The sequence below is a fragment of the Balaenoptera physalus genome, assembly GCF_965194825.1.
Source record: "Balaenoptera physalus genome assembly, chromosome: 5".
Taxonomy (NCBI): domain Eukaryota; kingdom Metazoa; phylum Chordata; class Mammalia; order Artiodactyla; family Balaenopteridae; genus Balaenoptera; species Balaenoptera physalus.
This window is the reverse complement of record NC_138884.1, coordinates 43,739,567-43,763,996: the sequence shown is the minus strand read 5'-3', so window position 1 is coordinate 43,763,996 and position 24,430 is coordinate 43,739,567. Positions and strand designations below refer to the sequence as shown.

General features: G+C 37.9%; 1 protein-coding gene across 7 annotated transcripts in view; it reads left to right on the top strand.

Moving 5' to 3' along the window:
• Positions 1-24,430, top strand: part of KLHL2 (kelch like family member 2) — a 128,105-nt gene that overhangs the window by 66,614 nt on the left and 37,061 nt on the right. For all 7 annotated transcript variants that reach the window (XR_014264167.1, XR_014264168.1, XM_082463643.1 and 4 more), the window contains one exon: positions 4,686-4,848. Coding sequence is in view for 5 of the 7 variants with exons in the window: in XM_082463643.1 (XP_082319769.1) it covers positions 4,686-4,848 (163 nt within the window). In the remaining 2 variants the exon portion in view is untranslated. The remainder of the gene's footprint in view (positions 1-4,685; positions 4,849-24,430) is intronic.

Sequence of the window (24,430 nt, the reverse complement as noted above, 5' to 3'; positions counted from 1 at the left end):
CAAATCAAAACTACAATGAGGTATCACCTCACACCAGTTAGAATGGGCATCATCAGAAAATGTACAAACAACAAATGCTGGAGAGGGTGTGGAGAAAAGGGAACCCTCTTGCACTGTTGGTGGGAATGTAAATTGATACAGCCACTACAGAGAACAGTATGCAGTTTCCTCAAGAAACTAAAAATAGAATTACCATATGATCCAGCAATCCCACTATTGGGCATATACCCAGAGAAAACCATAATTCAAAAAGACACATGCAGCCTAATGTTCATTGCAGCACTATTTACAATAGCCAGGTTATGGAAGCAACCTAAATGCCCATCGACAGAGGAATGGTTAAAGAAGAAGTGGTACGTATATACAATGGAATATTACTCAGCCATAAAGAGGAATGAAATTGGTTCATTTGTAGAGACGTGGATGGATCTAGAGACTGTCATACAGAGTGCAGTAAGTCAGAAAGGGAAAAACAAATATCGTGTATTAATGCATATATGTTGAACCTAGAAAAATGGTACAGATGAGCCAGTTTGCAGGGCAGAAATTGAGACACAGATTTAGAGAACAAACGTATGGACACCAAATGGGGAAAGCCGCGGGGGGGTTTGTTGGTGGTGGTGTGATGAATTGGGCGATTGGCATTGACATGTGTACACTGATGTGTATAAAATTGATCACTAATAAGAACCTGGTGTATAAAAAAAAATTAAATTAAATTAAAAAATTAAAAAAGATTAGGAGACCAAGGACCTGAGACCCTGCATACACCGTAATCTTGTCAGCAGCCCCTCCCTTGGGAAGTATTGTTATAAAATGCCTTATCAAATCCTCCTTTGTTGGGACACATAGTTTTTTGAGGCAGGAGCCTGCTGTGTCCCGCTTTGCGTGGCAAAGTTATAAAGCTATCCCTTTTAAAAAATATATATATATATATATATATATATATATATATATACTTCCATTTCATATATGAAGCAGCACTATTCAACTGCTTCTTTAGAGAGCTCAGGAAAATTAGTTTTAGAGACGTAAATTTATTCTTCAGATCTCTTAATTATAATGGCCAAGATATTTTTGTGACCTGAATAGCACATTAAGAAACCACCTCTTCACAATATAGGTGTTTCCCACATTTGTTACTAACTGTACAGTTAATCCACTTTGTAGAAAATAAGCCATGGGATTATGATCGCCACAGATTAAAAAGCACATCTTCCTTTTCAGCGATACGTAAAAACCACAGAAGCCAGAATGATATCAGATATTGAAAGATTAGGATACTAAATCTGATCTCCCAAATCAGTAATTAGTGTGCCACCTTCATGATTTGCTATATTCTGTAGTGCTCATATTATTAAGTACTTAATGACTCAGTTTTTGCATAAATTTACTTAAGAATTTATTTTATTGAAATAAATAGACAGTAACTTTAAAGATGTATTCCCAACTATTAACATGAGAATGTTCGTCTGTGCTATCTAAAAGCATTATACCCACTTGGGTTAATACCGCTCTTCTAGCAGATTCAAGCTATCCCATCCAGGTGTGTGACCTTGGGCAAGTTACCAGCTTCTCCCAGCCTCTGCATTCGTTGTGTCTAATGGGGGTAACGAGGTGTTGTTGCCTGTCAAGTGCTTAAGACAGTGCCCGACACAGTAATTAGTCAGTAAACGGAAGCATGAATTCGGTTGAAGTGATTTTCGTCTTCATTACTCTTCTGAAAAGAGCAACATTGCAGATTTAGAAATTAGACAAGCACTTCCATTCTGCATCTACAGATGGGGCTCAAGGTAGTGGAAAGAACAATAGATCAAAGAGTTGGTGAATTTTATATCACTAGCTCTGTGCAACTTGGTCAGATCTTTTGGCCTCTCTAGGATTTGGTTTCTTCATCAGACAAATCAGGAGGTTTGATTTGATTTGATCCCAAGGCATCTAGCTCATAGGCCGCCAGCTGTTTGGTTCTGATTGTGGGATATGGTTCATCTGTAATTTGAGCATGTTTTGTTTGGTTGGTTTTTTAGCTGGTTGTCTGATACATAGAGTAATCTGGGCATTTGGTGTGGTCCCAGCTGCTTTCCTGTTTTCATCATGTTAGTAAGCCTGGGCCAATTATTAATTGTTTTTGAAGCTGTATATAATTATTTAATAATTATGAGCTGTTGAAGTTTAATCCTAGTAAAATTACATCATAAAACTGAGGCATTTTTGAAGTATTTACTGATAAAAGGAAAATATAAATAAATACATTTTACACGTTACTAACATTTAAGGTGTACTTAATATATGTTTGCCAGGCATGGAACCACTTGACCCATCATTGCCATCAATAAAAAATTATATGTGAATCTCTAGCCATGTGGCCTACAATTAAAATAACTTTTATATCTCTGGCCTACATGACTTGCCATATCCTTTCCAGATCTGGGATTCTACAGTTTTATGAGTTTCAGTCTCCTGATAGGGTAGGTCTAGACTTGGTAGTGATGAAGGTGAAGTCAAGGAAGCAAAATAAATTTTTTAAAGTCTGCTATAGCTGCTTTTTTAGATGGATGTGTATATAAATATGGGTGTGTATGTGTATGTCAGCATAGTATGAACCAGTTGCTGATTTTTTTCCCTTAAGAATATATCTTGGAAATTTTCCCATTCATATAGTTTCCTCATTCTTTTGAGTGGTTGCAGTGTTCCATCGAATGGATGATCACCAGTGTTTAACCAGTCTCCTTACGGTGGACATTTAGGCTTTTTTCTAACTTCTGCTATTACCCACAATAATGCTCTAATGAATGTCTTGTGTGTGTGAGCTTTTGTGCATATGTTAGTGTATCTGTAGGTTAAATTGCTGGGTTGGAGGATATGTGCATTTGTAATTTTGATTAAGTAGACAAATTGCTCTTCATGGAGGTTGAACCAGTGTACACACCCACCAACAATGCGTGAGTGAACCTGCTTCTGCTTGGCTGCTTTTCCCCTCAAGGATCCCTGTCTTTCTGTATTACGAAGGAATTTGAGTACTACTGTATTATACTTTGTTGTCTCTGGGAAAATGCTAATTAGGTGGGTGATCATTACTATTGATATTTGTGCAAATTTCACAGAGATTGAATCTTACGCTGAAGACCACTTAACTATATGTATTTGCTGAATTAAATGGCTGCACAGTTAAGCATCTTGGAATGTACTTTATGTTACTTCAGAGCACAATTATACCAGTGTAGAAAAACTCCAACTTGCAAATTGTCAGCAACTAAAGCCTTCCATGGAGATTCATTCCCATAACATAATGAAACACACTATATATATTATACAAAAGATTCGGCTATAAACAGAATTATTTACACTTTATTTTTCTTAAATTTAGAAGGAAAAGACATTATCACCAGATACTGTTTCCTTGTTTTCAGAGAAAACTAACATTAGTTGGTGGAGTTGGACTAAAACACAAAGAGTTGTCCTCTTAGTCCTTGCTTCATAACCATTTGATTGTGTACATGCGGGCCCACAGCCTTTAGATCTGAGAGTTAAAGCTGCTGTGGTTCCTTTAAGAAAATAGAGTAGTTTTGTGTTACAGAAAGATACGAATGTACTCTTTCTCTTCCGCATTTAGGACTTACTACATACATTTAGGAAGATTGTAAAGGATATTCAAAACTACTATCTCTTTTCTCTTTTTCTCTTTGGGCTGCAGCTTGGCATATATGAAAGTCAGTTCCTGAAGGAACTTAGATCTTATTTATTTTTTACGCTAATATGCCAGTGTGACCTTTTCTTAAATTGACTATTCTGATAGTTTTTTTTTTTCCTTTGGCTTTTATAGAAGGACTTGCAAACTTCTTTTTTATGAAGTTTTATGAAGTTTTTTTTAAGAAGTTTTCCAATTTGATTTTCAAATATGGTCCTTTACATAGCATCATACTAATTCACTTACAAGGAAGAATGTTTCCATTATTGACCTATTTGAAAAGCAGTTGTAGTGTTGGATGTAGTATTTCTAGTAAAGATACTGGTTAAATCCCAAAGAATAACCTAATTAATACAAAATCTCTTGGAGTTATTGAAATAAAAATACAAATTAAAAAGTTATTATTAGGCAATTACTCTTTATGGGTTTTTTTTAGCACATATATTACATTTAAGAGAAACTGTTTGATTGTAGTTAGACTGTTGAGTTTTAAATTGTTCTGTCCCCCTAAGGAAAGTAGTTTGTGGTGTTACTCAGAGACAGTGGAAAAACAGAATGAGGCTTTGTTGTGGCATATATTACTCTGTGCTCACCCCTTCCCCACAAATCACTGAAGCTCATGACTACTTGAACTAAGGGAAGAAAACCATTTTCACTGAACCATAGCACCCCCTAACAGCCTAATAATTTATGTTTTTAAAATTCAAAGGAACATTTTGTTTCTGCTTATGAAAAGAATCATTAATCTAATATGATCTGATATCTCTTATATTCTTGTGACCAAGAAGAGATCTTTGAAAGATTCCATAGAAATTATGGGGAATGGAAGGAGACATCACCCTTTTTGCAAATAATTGTTACATTACTCTTGTATGGGATGCTGGGGTCTGGATGCAGATCTTGAGCTGTGGCTGGACCCCTAAGCCCTCTATAGACACAGTGAACAGTGAAACTTTTTCTAGCCAGTTGCCTAACCATACTTACTTGTGTGTTATAGGTACTTCTCCCAGCAGCTGGTCTGTTACAGTTACAGGATGTGAAGAAGACTTGCTGTGAATTTTTGGAATCTCAGCTTCACCCTGTCAACTGCTTAGGAATCCGGGCTTTCGCTGATATGCACGCATGCACGGACCTCCTGAACAAGGCCAACACCTATGCAGGCAAGTGGAATAAACCTCGGCTGAGTTTGAGACAGGGAAGAATCTGGAACTCTTGATTTCTGATATGATTCTATAGTGAATCTGGGAAGTTGTGTCATATTTCTGGACCTGGACTTTATAAAAATGCATTTACAATCTTATAATGGTATGGTAGCACTGCATAATTGAAGCATGTTCATGGAGTTCTGAATTTAAAAGAAAAAAGAAACTGTATGTGGTATTAGGCCTAAATAATAGAATAGGTAGTTTTATGTAAATATTGAATCCCTATGTATTTTTCTTTCAAATTATCAAATTAATAGGCATATAAGAAAGTGTTTACATATGAAATTAAGTCATTTTATCTCTGTGGCTTTTTACACCTTTTTCTTGTATCCAGGAAAACATTCTGTGGCATAAAAATATTCAAAGCAAAGAAATCTAGTTGCCTTTGAGTGGGGTAGAAAAGTTGATCCCAAATAGAGGCAGCCCTCTCCTCAGATTAAACACTCGTTTCCAGGACCTCCTGCTGGCATCCTCTCCCTGTGGTGGGTGGAGGGAGGCCTGTGTCTGTCCAGTCGGGGAGAAGAGATTATTGTTATAGCTTAGGATGTAGCGAAAGTACACAAAAGTAACCTATAATTTATTTTGCTCTGAGTTTATAAACATTTAAAAAATTCATATTAAAAGTGATTATTAGGAAGTGTCTAATTTTTTAAAAAACGATTTTCTAGAAGATAAACCTGGTGGAAGTTATAATCCCCCATCTCTGCCCTATATCTGTGACACCCAGTAGGAACAGTTACCATAGAACCTCCCAAGACTACTGCCCCTTAGTAAGCTCTAGAACCCCAACTTCCTGCAGCCTTCAAATGCAAGAGCCCCTCATCTAAACTCTGCTCCACTCTGCATACTCTGATAACTAAGGAACATTTTGGCACATAGATCCAGGTAAGGGGTGTGTGTGTATGTATACACAGAGCCTCTGACAGGAGAAGTATTCCTAGAATCCCTATTGCATTTATCAAAGAAATAGTCGTACAAGGTGGTTAGTTGGAAAAAAAAAAAAAAGCCCACAGCGCTGCAGTAAAATATAATAGGTCCAGTGAGTTTGAACTTTATAGATTTCTGTGGGGTGGCCTGATTGACCTAACTACCTTTTATAAAAATGTTTCAGTGGGAAAATGTGATACGAGTTCCAAAATGCTTATTTACAGATAAACTTTTAGAACATAACCCTTCTGTAAGTTGGGGAATGCATATAATATGTAATCTGCATTTAATATATCTTTCTCGGGCTGCTGGTTGTCTCACGGTACTTGATAAATATTACTGAATCTTAAGAGATAGAGAGGGAATGAATAAAATAGAATTAATGCAAAACATGTCCATACATAGTTCCCATGATATACTAGAACTGTTAGTTTCACTCATATCAGAACCAACTCATTGACTGTGTTTTTAGGAGACACTTAGATTTTATTATTTCTTTCTCTTATTTACAATCATAAATTTATTGTAGTGTATGACAGAATGTGAACAATTTTCCACCAGAATTACAACACCTATACATCGTAGTTTATAGAGTCTTCCTTCATAATTATGACAAGAATTTTTTGTGAAAAAATTGTCAGTTTCAACAAAATTGCAAAGAAAATTTGATTTTTCATTTTTAATGCACTAAACCTTAAATCAAAGTCTTATTTAAAAGATATACTGCTTTTATACCATGCATCTGAATCTTAAAGTTGCTCAAGTTTCTAAAGTAACATTTTATAGCATCTTTTATTATGAAAAGTTGCAACACATACAAAAATAGAATAGTACTCACCACCCACCTCACCATGAGTTGCCAATTCATGGATAATCTTGTTTTAACTACACCCTTCTTAACTTCTCCTCCTCTGTTATTATTTTTTATATGTAGACTTTTTAATAAAGTCTAATGAACATATAAAAAAGTATGCAAATCGTACATCTACAACTTCATGAATTTTTGTATCCTCTTGTGCAATATTATTATTATTATTTTAAACATCTTTACTGGAGTATAATTGCTTTCCAATGGTGTGTTAGTTTCGCCTTATAACAAAGTGAATCAGCTACACATATACATAAATCCCCCATATCTCCTCCCTCTTGCGTCTCCCTCACACCCTCCCTATCCTACCCCTCTAGGTGGACACAAAGCACCGAGCTGATCTCCCTGTGCTAGGCAGCTGCTTCCCACTAGCTATCTGTTTTACATTTGGTAGTGTATATATGTCCATGCCACTCTCTCACTTCATCCCAGCTTACCCTTCCCCATTCCTGTGTCCTCAAGTCCATTTTCTTTGTCTGTGTCTTTATTCCTGTCCTTCCCCTAGGTTCTTCAGAACCTTTTTTTTTAGATTCCATTTATATGGGTTAGCATACGGTATTTGTTTTTCTCTTTCTGACTTACTTCCTCTGTATGACAGTCTCTAGGTCCATCCACCTCACTACAAATAACTCAATTTCATTTCTTTTTATAGCTGAGTAATATTCCATTGTATATATGTGCCACATATTCTTTATCCATTCATCTGTCGATGGACACTTAGGTTGTTTCCATGTCCTGGCTGTTGTAAATAGAGCTGCAATGAACATTGTGTTACATGCCTCTTTCTGAATTATGGTTTTCTCAGGGTATATGCCCAGTAGTGGGATTGCTGGGTCGTATGGTAGTTCTATTTTTATTTTTTTGAGGAATCTCCATACCGTTCTCCATAATGGCTGTATCAATTTACATTCCCACCAACAGGGCAGGAGGGTTCCCTTTTCTCCACACCCTCTCCAGCATTTATTGTTTGTAGGTTTTTTGATGATGGCCATTCTGACCGGTGTGAAGTAATACCTCATTGTAGTTTTGATTTGCATTTATCTAATGATTAGTGATGTTGAGCATCCTTTCATGTGTTTGTTGGCAATATGTATATCTTCTTTGAGGAAATGTCTATTTAGGTCTTCTGCCCATTTTTTGATTGGGTTGTTTGTTGTTTTGATATTGAGCTTTATGAACTGCTTGTATATTTTGGAGATTAATCCTTTGTCAGTCACTTCGTTTGCAAATATTTCCTCCCATTCTGAGGGTTCTCTTTTCATCTTGTTTATGGTTTCCTTTGCTGTGCAAAAGCTTTGAAGTTTCATTAGTTCCCATTTGTTTATTTTTGGTTTTATTTCCATTTCTCTAGGAGGTGGGTCAAAAAGGATCTTGCTGTGATTTATGTCAAAGAGTGTTCTGCCTATGTTTTCCTCTAAGAGTTTTATAGTGTCGTGTCTGGCCTTACATTTAGGTCTTTAATCCATTTTGAATTTATTTTTGTGTATGGTGTTAGGGAGTGTTCTAATTTCATTCTTTTACACGTAGCTCTCCAGTTTTCCCAGCACCACTTATTGAAGAGGCTATCTTTTCTCCATTGTATATTCTTGCCTCCTTTATCAAAGATAAGGTGACCATATGTGCATGGGTTTATCTCTGGGCTTTTTATCCTGTTCCATTGATCTATATTTCTGTTTTTGTGCCAGTACCATATTGTCTTGATTACTGTAGCTTTGTAGTATAGTCTGAAGTCTGAGAGCCTGATTCCTCCAGCTCCATTTTTCTTTCTCAAGATGGCTTTGGCTGTTCGGGGTCTTTTGTGTTTCCATACAAATTGTAAAATTTTTTGTTCCAGTTCTGTGAAAAATGTCTTTGGTAGTTCGATAGGGATTGCATTGAATCTGTAGATTGCTTTGGGTAGTATAGTCATTTTCACAATGTTGATTCTTCCAATCCAAGAACATGGTGTATCTCTCCATCTGTTTATATCATCTTTAATTCCTTTCATCAGTGTCTTATAGTTTTCTGCATACAGGTCTTTTGTCTCCTTAGGTAGGTTTATTCCTAGGTATTTTATTCTTTTTGTTCCAGTGGTAAATGGGAGTGTTTCCTTAATTTCTCTTTTAGATTTTTCACATTAGTGTATAGGAATGCAAGAGATTTCTGTGCATTAACTTTATATCTTGCTACTCTACCAAATTCATTGATTAGCTCTAGTAGTTTTCTGGTAGCTTCTTTAGGATTCTCTATGTATAGTATCATGTCATCTGCAAACTGACAATTTTACTTCTTCTTTTCCAATTTGGATTCCTTTTATTTCTTTTTCTTCTCTGATTGCTGTGGCTGAAACTTCCAAAACCATGTTGAATATTAGTGGTGAGAGTGGGCAACCTTGTCTTGTTCCTGATCTTAGTGGAAGTGGTTTCAATTTTTCACCATTGAGAACGATGTTAGCTGTGGGTCTGTCATATATGGCCTTTATTATGTTGAGGTAAGTTCCCTCTATACCTACTTTCTGCAGGGTTTTTATTGTAAATGGGTGTTGAAATTTGTCGAAAGCTTTTTCTGCACCTTTTGACGTGATCATATGGTTTTTCTCCTTCAGTTTGTTAAAATGGTGTATCACATTGATTGATTTGCGTATACTGAAGAAACCTTGCGTTCCTGGGATAAACCCCACTTGATGATGGTGTATGATCCTTTTAATGTGCTGTTGGACTCTGCTTGCTAGTATTTTGTTGAGGATTTTTGCATCTATTTCCATCAGTGATATGGACCTGTAGTTTTCTTTTTTTGTGGCATCTTTGTCTGGTTTTCGTATCAGGGTGATGGTGGCCCCTACAATGAGTTTGGGAGTTTTCCTCCCTCTGCTATATTTTGGAAGAGTTTGAGAAGGATGGGTGTTAGCTCTTCTCTAAGTGTTTGATAGAATTCACCTGTGAAGCCATCTGGTCCTGGACTTTTGTTTGTTGGAAGATTTTTAATCACAGTTTCAATTTCATTGCTTGTGATTGGTCTGTTTATATTTTCTATTTCTTCCTAGTTCAGTGTCGGAAGGTTGTGCTTTTTAAGAATGTGTCCATTTCTTCCAGGTTGTCCAATTTATTGGCATATAGTTGCTTGTAGTAATCTCTCATGATCCTTTGTATTTCTGTAGTGTCAGTTGTTACTTCTCCTTTTTCATTTCTAATTCTATTGATTTGAGTCTTGTCCCTTTTTTTCTTGATGAGTCTGGCTAAAGGTTTATCAATTTTGTTTATGTTCTCAAAGAACCAGCTTTTAGTTTTATTGATCTTTGCTATTGTTTTCTTTGTTTCTATTTCATTTATTTCTGCTCTGATCTTTATGATTTCTTTCCTTCTGCTAACTTTGGGTTTTGTTTGTTCTTCTTTCTCTAGTTCCTTTAGGTGTAAGGTTAGATTATTTATTTGAGATTTTTCTTGTTTCTTGAGGTAGGATTGTATTGCTATAAACTTCCCTCTTAGAAGTGCTTTTGCTGTATCCCATAGGTTTTGTGTTTCATTGTCGTTTGTCTCTAGGTATTTTTGATTTCCTCTTTGATTCCTTCAGTGACCTCTTGGTTATTTAGTAGTGTATTGTTTAGCCTCCATGTGTTTGCTTTTTTACAGATTTTTTCCTGTAATTGATATCTAGTCTCAGAGCACTGTGGTTGGAAAAGATACTTGATACGATTTCAATTTTCTTAAATTTACCAAGGCTTGATTTGTGACCCAAGATATGATCTATCCTGGAGAATGTTCCATGAGCACTTGAGAAGAAAGTGTAATCTGCTGTTTTTGGATGGAATGTCCTATAAATATCATTTAAGTCCATCTTGTTTAATGTGTCATTTAAAGCTTATGTTTCCTTATTTTTTTTCATTTTGGATGATCTGTCCATTGGTGAAAGTGGGGTGTTAAAGTCCACTACTATTGTTGTGTAGGTGTCAATTTCCCCTTTTATGGCTGTTAGCATTTACCTTATATATTGAGGTTATCCTATGGGGGGGGGGGTGCATAAATATTTACAATTGTTATATCTTCTTCTTGGATTGATCCCTTGATCATTATGTAGTGTCCTTCTTTGTCTCTTGTAATAGTCTTTATTTTAAAGTCTATTTTGTCTGATAAGAGAATTGCTACTCCAGCTTTCTTTTGATTTCCATTTGCATGGAATATCTTGTTCTATCCCCTCACTTGCAGTCTGTATGTGTCCCTAGGTCTGAAGTGGGTCTCTTGTAGACAGCATATATATGGGTCTTGTTTTTGTATCCATTCAGCAAGCCTGTGTCTTTTGGTTGGAGCATTTAATCCATTCACGTTTAAGGTAATTTTTGATATGTATGCTCCTATGACTATTTTCTTAATTGTTTTGGGTTCGTGTTTGTAGATCCTTTTCTTCTCTTGTGTTTCCCACTTAGAGAAGTTCCTTTAGCATCTGTTGTAGAGCTCGTTTGGTGGTGCTGAGTTCTCTTATCGTTTGCTTATCTGTAAAGGTTTTAATTTCTCCGTCAAATCTGAATGAGACCCTTGCTGGGTAGAGTAATGTTGGTTGTAGGTTTTTCCCTTTCATCACTTTAAATATGTCCTGCCACTCCCTTCTGGCTTGCAGTTTCTGCTGAAAGATCAGCTGTTAACCTTATGCGGATTCCCTTGTATGTTAATTGTTGCTTTTCCCTTGCTGCTTTTAATATTTTTTCTTTGTCTTTAATTTTTGTCAGTTTGATTACTATATGTCTTGGCGTGTTTCTCCTTGGATTTATTCTGTATGGGACTCTCTGTGCTTCCTGGACTTGATTGACTATTTCCTTTCTCATATTAGGGAAGTTTTCAACTATATCTCTTCAAATATTTTCTCAGTCCCTTTTTTTTTTTCTCTTCTTCTTCTGGGACCCCTATAATTCGAATGTTGGTGCGTTTAATGTTGTCCCAGAGGTCTCTGAGATTGTCCTCAATTCTTTTCATCCTTTTTTCTTTATTCTGCTCTGCAGTAGTTATTTCCACTATTTTATCTTCCAGGTCACTTATGCCTTCCTCTGCCTCAGTTATTCTGCTATTGATTCCTTCTAGAGGATTTTTAATTTCATGTATTGTGTTGTTCATCATTGTTTGTTTGCTCTTTAGTTCTTCTAGGTCCTTGTTAAACGTTTCTTGTATTTTTCCATTCTATTTGCAAGATTTTGGATCATCTTTACTGTCATTACTCTGAATTCTTTTCCAGGTAGACTGCATATTTCCTCTTCATTGTTTGGTCTGGTAGGTTTTTACCTTGCTCCTTCATCTGCTGTGTATTTCTCTGTCTTCTCATCTTGCTTAACTTACTGTGTTTGGGGTCTCCTTTTCGCTGGCTGCAGGGTCGTAGTTCTTGTCGTTTTTGGTGTCTGCCCCCAGTGGGTAAGGTTGTTTCAGTGGGTTGTGTAGGCTTCCTGGTGGAGGGGACTGGTGCCTGTGTTCTGGTGGATGAGTTTGGATCTTGTCTTTCTGGTGGGCAGGGCTGCGTGTGGTGGTGTGTTTTGCGGTGTTTGTGACCTTATTATGATTTTAGGCAGCCTCTCTGCTAATGGGTGTGGTTGTGTTCCTGTCTTGCTAATTGTTTGGCATAGGGTGTCCAGCACTGTAACTTGGTGGTCGTTGAGTGGAGCTGGGTCTTAGCGTTGAGATGGAGATCTCTGGGAGAGCTCTCATCGTTTGATACTATGTGGGGCCGGGGGGTCTCTGGCGGACCAATGTCCTGAACTCGGCTCTCCCACCTCAGAGGCTCAGGCCTGACACCGGGCCAGAGTACCAAGACCCGTTTGGCCAGTCTGAGGCCTTCTGCCAGCGTTCAGTAGGTGTTCTGTAGGAGTTGTTCCACATGTAGATATAGTTTTGATGTATTTGTGGGGAGCAAGGTGATATCCGCGTCTTACTCCTCTTCCATCTTGAAAGCACCCTCTCCAATATTATTTTGAAACAATTCAGTAATATTATTTCATATACATATTTCATCCTTATAATTTTAAAGAAATAAAATTGCAGTGACCAACTTCATATAATGAAGCTATTTCCATAACTTTGGGGTATTGATAACTAGTTGCAACAAACTTTCTAAAGTAAATAATCCAGCATAATACTAAAGTAAAATAGTTGTTCTTCATAGTGAAAATATCTGATTGTTGTTTATATCTTAAGCAAACAGGAGGTGGGGAGGTAGGGAGTCAACACAGGAAGATACCTAGAGTTCTCTTTCTCTGCCATAATAAATTATTGTTTTTCAGTCCTTCCCTCCTTTATTTTTACAATTCAAACATTTTATGTGTCCAGAAGGCCTACCCAAACTCCTAAATTACTTTCAAGTTCAAATTTGAGCATATAAATAAATCTAGGAGAGTGAAGGTATTCCTGGAACAGTGACAATAGAAGAAGTTAATATCTTAACTTTTTTCCCCCATCCATAGAAGAAGTTAATATCTTAACTTTTTTCCCCCGTCCTAGGCAGTGGGCTTATAAGTGGGCTGTGTGGCATACAGGCAAGAAAGAAGGAAAGGAAGAAATAAGGAGCAATAGAAGAGTTATTAAATCCATAAGTACATACGTACATGGAAAGAAGCAGGGAGGAGAAAGAGGGGCTGAGGGAGAGAGAGGGGAAAGGGAAGAAAGTTGCATAACCTCAGGGTACATCCTGATCCAAGGTGTGACTGTGCTTAAGAGACTGGAGCACTCCTTATCCTCTGAAAACTCACCAGAGCTTCTGGGCAGAAGATCTGCTTCATTCCTTTCTCTTGCAGATTGGAAATGAGCTGTGTCATATTCATTATAATTGAATTAAATTGTACAGGTGTAATGAAAATTAAAATGGTCCATGGGAATCTCTTCTATGAACTCATGTTCATTTTTCATATATCAGCATCTTTAGAAAAAGTAAAAATATGGGAAACCTAGTGTGGAAGGTTGGAGGTCTCAGCACTGGGGGAGAGTCTGCACTGCCCATCCTGGTGACCCCCTCCCATTGCTTCAGTCACAGCCCTTCCCCCCTGGCCCACTCTGCTTTTCCAGGGTCGTGAGCAGCCTCAAACCATGGACCACCGAGGGCCACCAGACCAGTCAGGCAAAATGACCTTCATGTTGAGACCTGGTGTTCTGGACTGTAATCAGCCTTTCTTATGCTCTTGAGTGATTGTTTTCTTAGCAGAAAAGCTGTGTGAAATTATTTTTGCTCTATACCTAAAAATGCAAAATTTCACACCTATGCCAAGAGTATGGACTTGTTTGGAGAATGCTGGTTTATGGACTTGTGTTTTGATTGGTGTTCGTGTTTTACTCATTTCCCAAATCATTAAGACCTTTGTTTTCAGCATTTTTGCTGAACTGAAAATATAGAGGAGATAAAAACTGAACTTATGACTTCAGGTGCATTTTTATAGTTCCAGCAAAAGATTCTTTTGGAAGTTAGATTTTAACTTGAAATATGAATTTTATTCAACCTTTCTTGTTGATAAACAAAAGTTACCAGTGGTTGAATTGTGAGAATTTCTAACAAATTTAAGGGAAACAGTAAGTTCCTAATTCTTAGTCATTCCTACATCTCACCACTCCCCACACTAAAAATTTGAGAAGCTGCTTAATATTGGTTCTAACTGACCTTTGGGGAAATTTTTAGTATCATATTCAAACCAGTGCTCTAGCTGAAACTCTGAGGGACCTGACATTCCTCAGTAACAGGGCTACCTGTGAAGAAGTCCTCAGGTCACTGACATGCTTTCAGTTTATTTCCTGTTCTCTTCTTGCTCTTAACCCTATTATCTGTTTATATATCCTAGGCCTGTCCAGGCACCCCATAGTGCCCTACTTTAGCCTTCCCACTATGCTTGGACACTGATCAAACATTTTTATATGCCCAGCTGTTTTCTTTTGTGTACGCTCTCCCTTTGTCTTAAATGAAACTTTGCTTTGTCCCATACCTGCATGTTGGGGGCAAACTTCTTTAAGGGGCACTCCCCCCCTACTCACCAGGTGGGTAGGAGGGTAGACTTCCAGACTGTTGTTCTGTCACTGTCACTGTCCTCGGTTCTGCACTTTCTGGCTGTCAGTCTGCAGCATTCTCTCTGCAGCCCATTCTCTCTAGGACTCCAGGCCTCCAGTCATACTTCGTCTGACACCTGTATTGTCTTTTCCCTCTGTACTTTGTTTCTCTTGCCATCAGCAACTTCAAAATCTATACTGTTGTCTCCCTTGAGCCTCCCTCTTCCTACCTCCTTGAGACTACTGTCTTCCTTCCATAAACCCATTTGCCACCTTAGAGCACAACTCTAGGGCATGTTGAACCTTGTTGGTATTTGGAACTCCCAAGGTTTCAACCTTTGCACTGACCATATTCCTGCCTTCTCGTGCTCTTGTGTTTCTTCATAAATATGTGTTCTCTGGTCCTAGTTCTCCCAGTCATCTCTTGGCTGCTCAGCTTAGACCCAGTGGTCAGTCCTTTCAGAGCTATCCTCTTTATGTGCCAAACTGCTGTGGGTGATGACAGGCTCAATACGATTTAACCCCTGCTTCAAAGGAGTTTATAGGCCAGTAGTAGTCAAGTCACACCCAAATTTGGTATATCTAGATTATGCCTTATTCTCTCTGAGAGGTGGTCCCATAACATTTTCTTCTGCAGTCAGTTTACTTCAATCATTTGCCCACCCTTCTGTAATTTAGGCTAGGAATCACTGCTTGCAGTAAACATCTGTCAAAATAAGCTCATGATTTTGAAATCTGCCCTCTTGGAGGAAACTTGAGAGAGTGGTTCTAATAATGGTATCACCAGCCTTGACTTTGTGGTATGCATACCAAAGAACAGAGGCCGCTTATTCGAGGGTCTGTCGCAATGTTAATTTACTGATACAGAAGATTTCTTCCTTTGCAGAACTGTGAAAGCATTTGATGTACACCACATCTTTTTTTTAAATTTATTTTTATTTATTTATTTTTGGCTGTGTTGGGTCTTCGTTTCTGTGCAAGGGCTTTCTCTAGTTGCGGCAAGCGGGAGCCACTCTTCATCTCGGTTCGCGGGCCCCTCACCACGGCGGCCTCTCTTGTTGCGGAGCACAGGCTCCAGATGCGCAGGCTCAGTAGTTGTGGATCACGGGCCTAGTTGCTCCGCGGCATGTGGGATCTTCCCAGACCAGGGCTCAAACCCGTGTCCCCTGCATTAGCAGGCAGACTCTCAACCACTGCGCCACCAGGGAAGCCCGTACACCACTTCTTGATTGAATTTAAGCTGACTTAAATGACACTTCTTAAAAGAATTAATCATTTTTATATTCTTAAACTTATTATGGTCTTCATTTATGTCCTAACAAACTACATGCAATTCTCTGTTCTGCTTTGTTGACAGTTTTTCTAGCTGAGGTGAGTTAGCTCTTTTCAGGTTTCACCAAATTGTCTGTGTTAATGGAACTGCTGGAGATATATATATGAATTTTTTTCCCCTTAGAGACTAATAGTATTCAGAATGAAAGACTCATGGAGTATTAGCACTAGTTGGGAACCTTAGCAGTTATCTAGTCTAACACTGTCATTTTATTAATTAAGAAAATGAAGACTAGAGATATCTTTATTTTCCTCCAAACACTTTGTCTCTCAGGGGTAAGCTGTTTGTAGGTCTAAAATACTGTTGTTGTATCCATGCACTTAACCTCACTTCTCAGATAGATTCTGCACTGGATGGAGTATAGAGGAATTATAGGAGCCCCTTGCAGCATTTAATTTTGATCAAAAAGGTGCTTGTTGTGTAGAAATCAAATATAAAGACTACTTTGTACCTTATCACAGGGTACAAAACAGAACAAGCAGAACTTTGGATTTGTATTGTTGACTTCATTTGGGATGAGGGACCTGAGCCCTTTAGACCTGGTGTGACAGATCTTAGAGACTGTCTCTCATTTCTTGATACACTTATTTTATTTGTAGGAGGGAAGCAAACAGCAAAGTTCAACTGCTCTACAGAGTGAAAAGATTCCTTATATATAAGGAAGAATGCCTATGTACATTATATACCTACAAATATCTGTTCAATGTATGTTGCATATCCACGGCATAGTCCATACGACTGGGAATCATGCTCTGTTGCAGTTATGGGGTTTGTTGAGAGAGAAGGAACTGATTATCAAATGCCAGTATAATTACTGGTTGGCTTTACTCAGTGCCAGAGTAAACTAGTAGAGGCAAATCACTAATACCACAATGCATGCTCTGTGCTATAAACAGAATAATCTGTCAACATGTGGGTGAGAGGACTGGAAAGAGTAGTTGAAGTTGGTAACAGTGAGAACTAGGGTAGTGAAGATAGAGAGGAGGTTGTGGATCTGGGAACTAACCCTGGATAAGAGTACAGGAAACAGACTAGACTCTGAGATGTTCTGTCCTGTAGCATTACATTTTAGGTAATGCTTTGTAAGTACATTTCAAAGTGTGTATACTTATTACCAATGTGCAGTAGCTGCTAATTTTTACTGTACCTTACTGAGATACAGTAATCTGAATAAGAATTCATTTAGCAAAAAGTAAGAATTTCTTATCTCAGCTTTGTGACAAGTATTAGGCTTGTATTGGCCAAACCAATCCAAAGTTGTTAGGGTTTTTGTTGATAGTGGATTCAATAGCAATCAGTAATGTAATTGTGTCTAGAAAGGTGTAAGGTGATTATCTCATTCTTTTCTGCCTAGGTCAGACCATATCTATGAAATTGAGTTCATTTTCTTTCTTTTTTATTATTATTTATTTATTTATTTGGCTGCATTAGTTCTTTGTTGCGGCACGCAGCCTTCTCTCTAGTTGTGGCTCGTGGGCTCTAGAGCCCGCTGGCTCAGTAGTTCCAGTGCATGGGCTTAGTTGTCCCGCGGCATGTGGGTTCTTGGTTCCCCGACCAAGGATTGAACCCGCCTCCCCTGCATTGGAAGGCGGATTCTTAACCACTGGACCACCAGGGAAGTCCCGAATTCATTTTCAGTTATTGTTTTCAGAGAGACTGATGAACTGAAGCACTGAATTCACAGCCAGGATGATGATGAAGACCCCAAACCATGTTGTAGAAGTAGTTGTCAAAAGACTTAGGAATTTATAAACCATAGAAGGAAAATTCAGGAGAATATAATGCTCTCTGTAAAAGTTCGAAGGAATTTCATGAGAGAAAGAACTTAATCTTGTTCTGTGGTGGGCATAAGTAGTATCAATGTTACAAAATAAGGAGAAACATAAAGAAGCTTACAGTAAATGCTCAAGGGTGACTGCTTTGCTCTCTGCTGATGTGTGCAAACTGTAGCTAGATATCCATTGAATGTAAACATTTTAGAGGTTACTCTTACATATGAAAGTTGTGGTCAGGTGACCTTTCAGATCCCTTATACCACTAGATCTTATGATTTCTTGTGGCACTATAGAGAAAGGTTCCCAGGATTTGTGAAACAATTTATTTTCGGGTTTATAGAGAGGAAGGGATGGAGGAGGAGGCAAAGGGGAGTTGTTTAACAGGTATAGAGTTTTAGATTTTCCAATGTGAGCATATTTAACACTACTGAACTATATGTATACTTAAAAATGGTTAAGGTGGTAAATTATCTTATGTTTTTACCACAATAAAAAGAGATAGAGGGAGTGGGGAATCAATTGTGACTGAGACTTTATTTAGCCTTGGAGTCAGTGTGGATAACAGAGCCATTAATACCCAAAAGAAACATGGGAGGTCAGGAGGCAGGTGTCTGGAGGAAGGTGTAGATAGGTCTTAGTCTTGATTGCTCAAGGGACAACCAGCAGTGAAGTGCAGTATCACTTTAGAGGGTCTCAGACTCGGCAAGATTATTAGCAGTAGCCAAAGACAGCTTGGCCAGCAGAAGACATTAATTTGTTTTGAGGAGATAATCAGCACACTCAGCCAGAGAATCTTTGCTGAGCATCAAGCCAAGAAGTGAAGCAAAGCCATCAATGGAAAGATGTATGATGATTAAAAAGTCAGACCACAGAGCGCAAAAGAAGCCAAAGTAAGTGACCTATGGCAATGAATAATGTGAGTTTTAGAGGACTGCTTGTATATGTTGCAGGTGAATGGTGTTGGGGTGGATCTGTTTGTTTAAAATAGCTATGACGGTTAGACAGAGCATATGGAGACTAACAGATAGCTGGAAATTCAGTTATTGGGGTTTGGGAAAGAGGTTGACTCTGGAATTGTCAACTGTTGACAGTAACTGGGGACACACAAATGTGGATGAAATGGTTAAAGGAGAACAAGCAGAAAATGAAAAGGGGACTCGGGACAGGCAGGACTGTAGGCAATACCTAGCTTTAGGGAGCTGATAGAGACAGCCTGAGTAGTTAGAAAGGTAGAAAAAAGTGTTATAGAATCCAAGCTAGGAGAGAGTGTTTTTAGGGTGAAACACTGCACAGGGGTTGAGAAATACTAATCTTAAGAACTTCCAAAGAACAATTTGAGGGGAAAGTGAGCCAGAGCCTGTGTTTCAACAGATATAGATGTGTGTGCATCAGTATGTAGAGGCTTCAGTATTAAGGTCTGCTCTAAAGGACTTTGGTGTAAAGGCCAGCAAGGTAGAGCAGTGGCCCAAGTAGGAGAGGATAGCAGATGATTGTTCACTGAAGTCAAGACAATAAAATGCATTGACTGTTTATAGTAACACTTTTCTTTCTCACTGGGGACAGAAACTAGTTAGGCTTAGTTTGGGGATACTCTGTTATTTTTTTTGTTTTTAAAATTTCAATCACTGTTGTTTTCACATGGTTATAAATGTTTTCTGGTCGTGGGCATAAGACATCCCTCATTCTTGCCTTCCCTCCCTGCACAACAAATATCCTGTATCCATCCACAAATGAAGGTACCTTTGTGGCAGCTGTGGGATCCAGCATCATACCCTAAGGGACCCAGAAGGAGCCTTGCCCACTGTGCATTAGGCAATAGGCAGGCAGACCTTGGTACTGGCTGTGGATCCTGAAGTGATCTGTGAACTGGTTCCAGCCCCTCTTGACTGCAGTCTGGGAGCTCCCGGAGAACACTGAGCCAGACTATCCCCCACAGATGAGAGAGCCTTCTTGGAAGTCCAGGTTTCCAGAGGAGATGATATAGCATTACATCAGAGCAAGAACAACAATACCAGCACAAGTTTGGACACGCTGGAGAGGGTGAGAGGAGCAGTTTGACCTCACCTGTGTCACCCCTTCCACATGGCAGCACAGCTTAGTGCCAGGAGTGCCCTTTCTTAGTCCGTGATTCAGAAATGAAGGAGAGATAAAGACTTTCCCAGACACAAAGGCTGAGGGAGTTCATCACCACTAGTTCTGCCATAAAAGAAATGCTGGAAGGAGTTCTTCAAGCTGAAATAAAAGGGCACCTATTAGTAACATGAAAACGTATGAAAATATACAACACACTGATAAAGGTAAGCGTATAATCAAATTAAGAATACTCTAATACTCTAAAATAGTGGTATAAGGTTGAAGGATAAGAGTATTAAAAAAAACTATAGCTACAATAATTTGTTCATGAATTTACAATGTAGAAAGAGGTACATTATACATCAAAACCCATAAAAGGTAGGGGGGGAGTAAAAGGGTAGAGTTTTTGTATATGATTAAAGTTAAGTTGTTATCAGCATAAAATACATTGTTATATCTATAAGATATTTTATGTAAGCCTCATGGTAACCACAAAGCAAAAACCTAAAGTAGATACACAAAAGGTAAAAGAAGGGACTCAAAGCACACCACTATAGAAAACCATGTTTACTAAGGAAGACAGTGAGAGAGGAAGAAAGGAACAAGGGAACTGCAAAAATAGTCAGAAAACTGTAAGATGGAATTAGTAATATCTTACCTATCAATAATCATGTTAAATGTAAATGGATTTGATTGATGAATCAAAAGGCATAGATTGGTTGGATGGATTTAAAAAAACAAACAAAAAAATAATATATGGTGCCTACCAGCGTCTCACTTCAGTTTTGAGGTCACACATGGGCTCAAAGTGAAGAGATGGAAAAGATATTCCATGCAATTGGAAACCTCAAGAGTACAGGGGTACCTATACTGATGTCAGACAAAATAGATGTTAAGCCAAAAATGGTAACTAGAGACAGAGAAGGTCATTATATAATGATAAATGGTTCAATTCATCAAGAAGACATAACAATCATAGATATATATGCACCCAACATTGGAGCACCTAAATGTATTAAGAAATACTAAAAGATCTGGAAGGAGAAATAGACAATAATAAAATAATCTTCAGGAACATCAGTACCCCACCTTCAACAGTGGATAATCATCGGGACAGAATATCAACAAGGAAACATTGGACTTGAGCCGTACTTTAGACCCAGTGGACCTAACAAACATATTCAGAACATTCTATCCGAAAATAGCAGAATACACATTATTCTCAAGCACACACAGAACATTCTCCAGGATAGACCATATGGTAGGTCACACAACAAGTTTTAACAAATTTAAGAAAATTAAAATCATACCAAGGGGGCTTCCCTGGTGGCGCAGTGGTTGAGAATCTGCCTGCTAATGCAGGGGACACGGGTTCGAGCCCTGGTCTGGGAAGATCCCACATGCCGCGGAGCAACTGGGCCCGTGAGCCACAACTACTGAGCCTGCACGTCTGGAGCCTGTGCTCCGCAACAAGAGAGGCCGCGATAGTGAAGAGGCCTGCGCACCACGATGAAGAGTGGCCCCCGCTTGCCGCAACTAGAGGAAGCCCTTGCACAGAAACGAAGACCCAACACAGCCAAAAATAAATATAAATAAATAAATAAATAAAATATTAAAAAAAAAATAGCCAGCATAGTTTCTGTTTAAAAAAAAAAAAAAATCATACCAAGTGTATATTTTGACCACAGTGGTATAACACTATAAATCAGTAACAGGAGGAAATTCAAAAATTCACAAATGTGGGCTTCCCTGGTGGCGCAGTGGTTGAGAGTCTGTCTGCCAATGCAGGGGACATGGGTTCGAGCCCTGGTCTGGGAGGATCCCACGTGCCGCGGAGCAACTGGGCCTGTGAGCCACAAGTACTGAGCCTGCGCGTCTGGAGCCTGTGCTCCGCAACAAGAGAGGCCGCGATAATGAGAGGCCCACGCACCGCGATGAAGAGTGGCCCCCGCTTGCCGCAACTGGAGAGAGCCCTCGTGCAGAGACAAGGACCCAACACAACCAAAAATAAATAAATAAATAAATAATCCCAAAGTTTAAAAAAAAAAAAATTCACAAATGTGTGGAAATTAAACAACACAGTCCTGAACAACCAATGGGTCAAAAAAAGAAATTAAAAAAAAGAAAGAAAAGAAAACAACTGAAAAGAAATCAAAAAGGAAATTTAAAAATATCTTGAAACAAACAAAAATGAAAACACACCATACCAAAATCTATGAGATGCTGCAAAACCAGTTCTAAGAGGGAAGTTAACAGTGATAAATGCCTATATTAAGAAAAAAGATCTCAAACAACCTAATTTTGTATCTCAGGGAACTAGAAAAAGAAGAACAAACTAAGCCCAATGATAGTAGAAGGAAGGAAATAACAAAGATCAGAGTAGAAATAAATGAAATAGAGACCAGAAAAACAATAGAAAAAGGTAAATGAAATTAAGGGCTGGTTTTTTGAAAAGATAAACCAAATGGACAAACCTTTAGCTAGACTAGGGGAAAAAGAAGGTTCAAGTGAATTAAAATTAATAATGAAAGAGGAGACATTACACCTTATACCACAGAAATGCAGAGGATTGTAAGAGCCTATGATGGATGTTTATATGCCAATATAACCTCGAAGAAATGGATAAATTCCTAGAAACATACAATCTATGAAGACTGAATCATGAAACAGAAACTCTGAACAGACCAATAACAAATAAGGAGATTGAATCAGAAATCAAAAGCTTCCCAGCAAAGCAAAGTCCAGGACCAAGTTGGCTTCACTGGTGAATTCCATCAAACGTTTAAAGAAGAATTAACACTAATCCTTCTCAAACTCTTACAAAACGTCAAAGAGGAAGCAAAACTCTCAAACTCATTTTACAAGGCCAGCATTACCCTGATACCAAAGCCAGATAAGGACATTACAAGAAAAGATAACTATAGGCCAGTATCCTTGATGAATATAGATGCAAAAATTTTCAACCAAATATTAGCAAACTGACGTTAACAGCACATTAAATGGGTCATACACCATGATCAAGTGGAGTGTATGCATAGACTTCAACATATGCAAATCAATTAATGAGGTACACCACTTAATAGAATGAAAGATAAAAATCATACAGTCATCTTAGTAGATGCAGAAAAACCATTTGACGAAGTACAGCATCCTTTCATGAGAAAAACTCTCAGCAAATTGGGTATAGAAGGAACATACTGTAACATAATAAAGGCCATATATGGTAAGCCCACAGCTAATGTCATACTCAAAAAGCAAAAAGTTGAAAGCTTTTCCTTTAAGATCAGATATTAGACAGGGGTGCCCACCATTACCACTCCTATTCAACATAGTAGTGGAAGTCCTAGCCAGAGCAATCAGGCAAGAGAAAGAAATAAAAGGTACCCAGTCAGAAAGGAAGAAGTAAAATTGTTTGTTTGCAGATAGGATCTTATATGATATGATCTCCACCAAAAAAAAAAAAAACCTGTTGAAACTAATCAACAAATTTATTAAAGTTGCATGATGCAAAATCAGCACATAAATCAGTTGAATTTATATATAGTAACAATGAAATATATGAAAAAGAAATAAAACAGCCCCATACACAATAGCATCAAAAACAATAAAATACTTAGGAATAAATTTAACCAAGGAGGAGAAAGATCTGTACATTGAAAACTACAAGACTTAGATGAAAGAAATTGAAAAAGATGCAAATAAATAGATATCCTGCATTGATAGATTGGAAGAATTAATATTGTTAAAATGTCCATATTACCCAAAGCCATCTATGGATCCAATGCAATCCCTATCAAAATTTCAATGGTATTTTTCACAGAAATAGAAAAAAGATCCTGAAATTTTAGTGGAACCACAAAAGAACCCAAATAGCCAAAGCAGTCCTGAGAGAGAAGAACAAAGCTGAAAGCATCACACTTCCTGATTTAAAACTATATTACAAAGATACAATAATCAAAACAGGGTGGGTACTGGCATTAAAATAGACACATAGACCAATGGAACAGAATTGGGAGCCTGGTAATAACCCCCTTGTGGACAACCAACCAGTATTTGGCAAGGAAGTCGAGAATATTCAGTGGGGGAAGTACAATGTCTTCAGTAAGTGGTGTTGGAAAAACTGGATAACCACATACAGAAGAATGAAATTGGACCCCTGTCTAACAACACTTAACTAAAATTAACTCAAATAGATTAAAGACTTAAACATAAGACCGGAAACCATAAAACTCCTAGATGAAAACAGCTCCTTGACATTGGTCTTGGTAATGATTTTTCAGATATGACACCAAAAGCACAAGCAACAAAAGCAAAAATTAATAAGTAGGACTATATCAAGCTAAGAAAAAGCTTCTGCACAGCAAAAGAAACAATAAATAAAATGAAAAAGCAGCCTACAAAGTGGGAGAAAATATTTGCAAATCATATATCTGATAAGGGATTGATATCTAAAATATATAATGAACTCACACAATTCAATAACAAAACATAATTACTGTTACTTTTTTGTGGTGAGAACATTTAAGATTTACTCTCATAGAAACTTTCAACTGTGTAATGCATTATTGTTGATGGTAGTCAC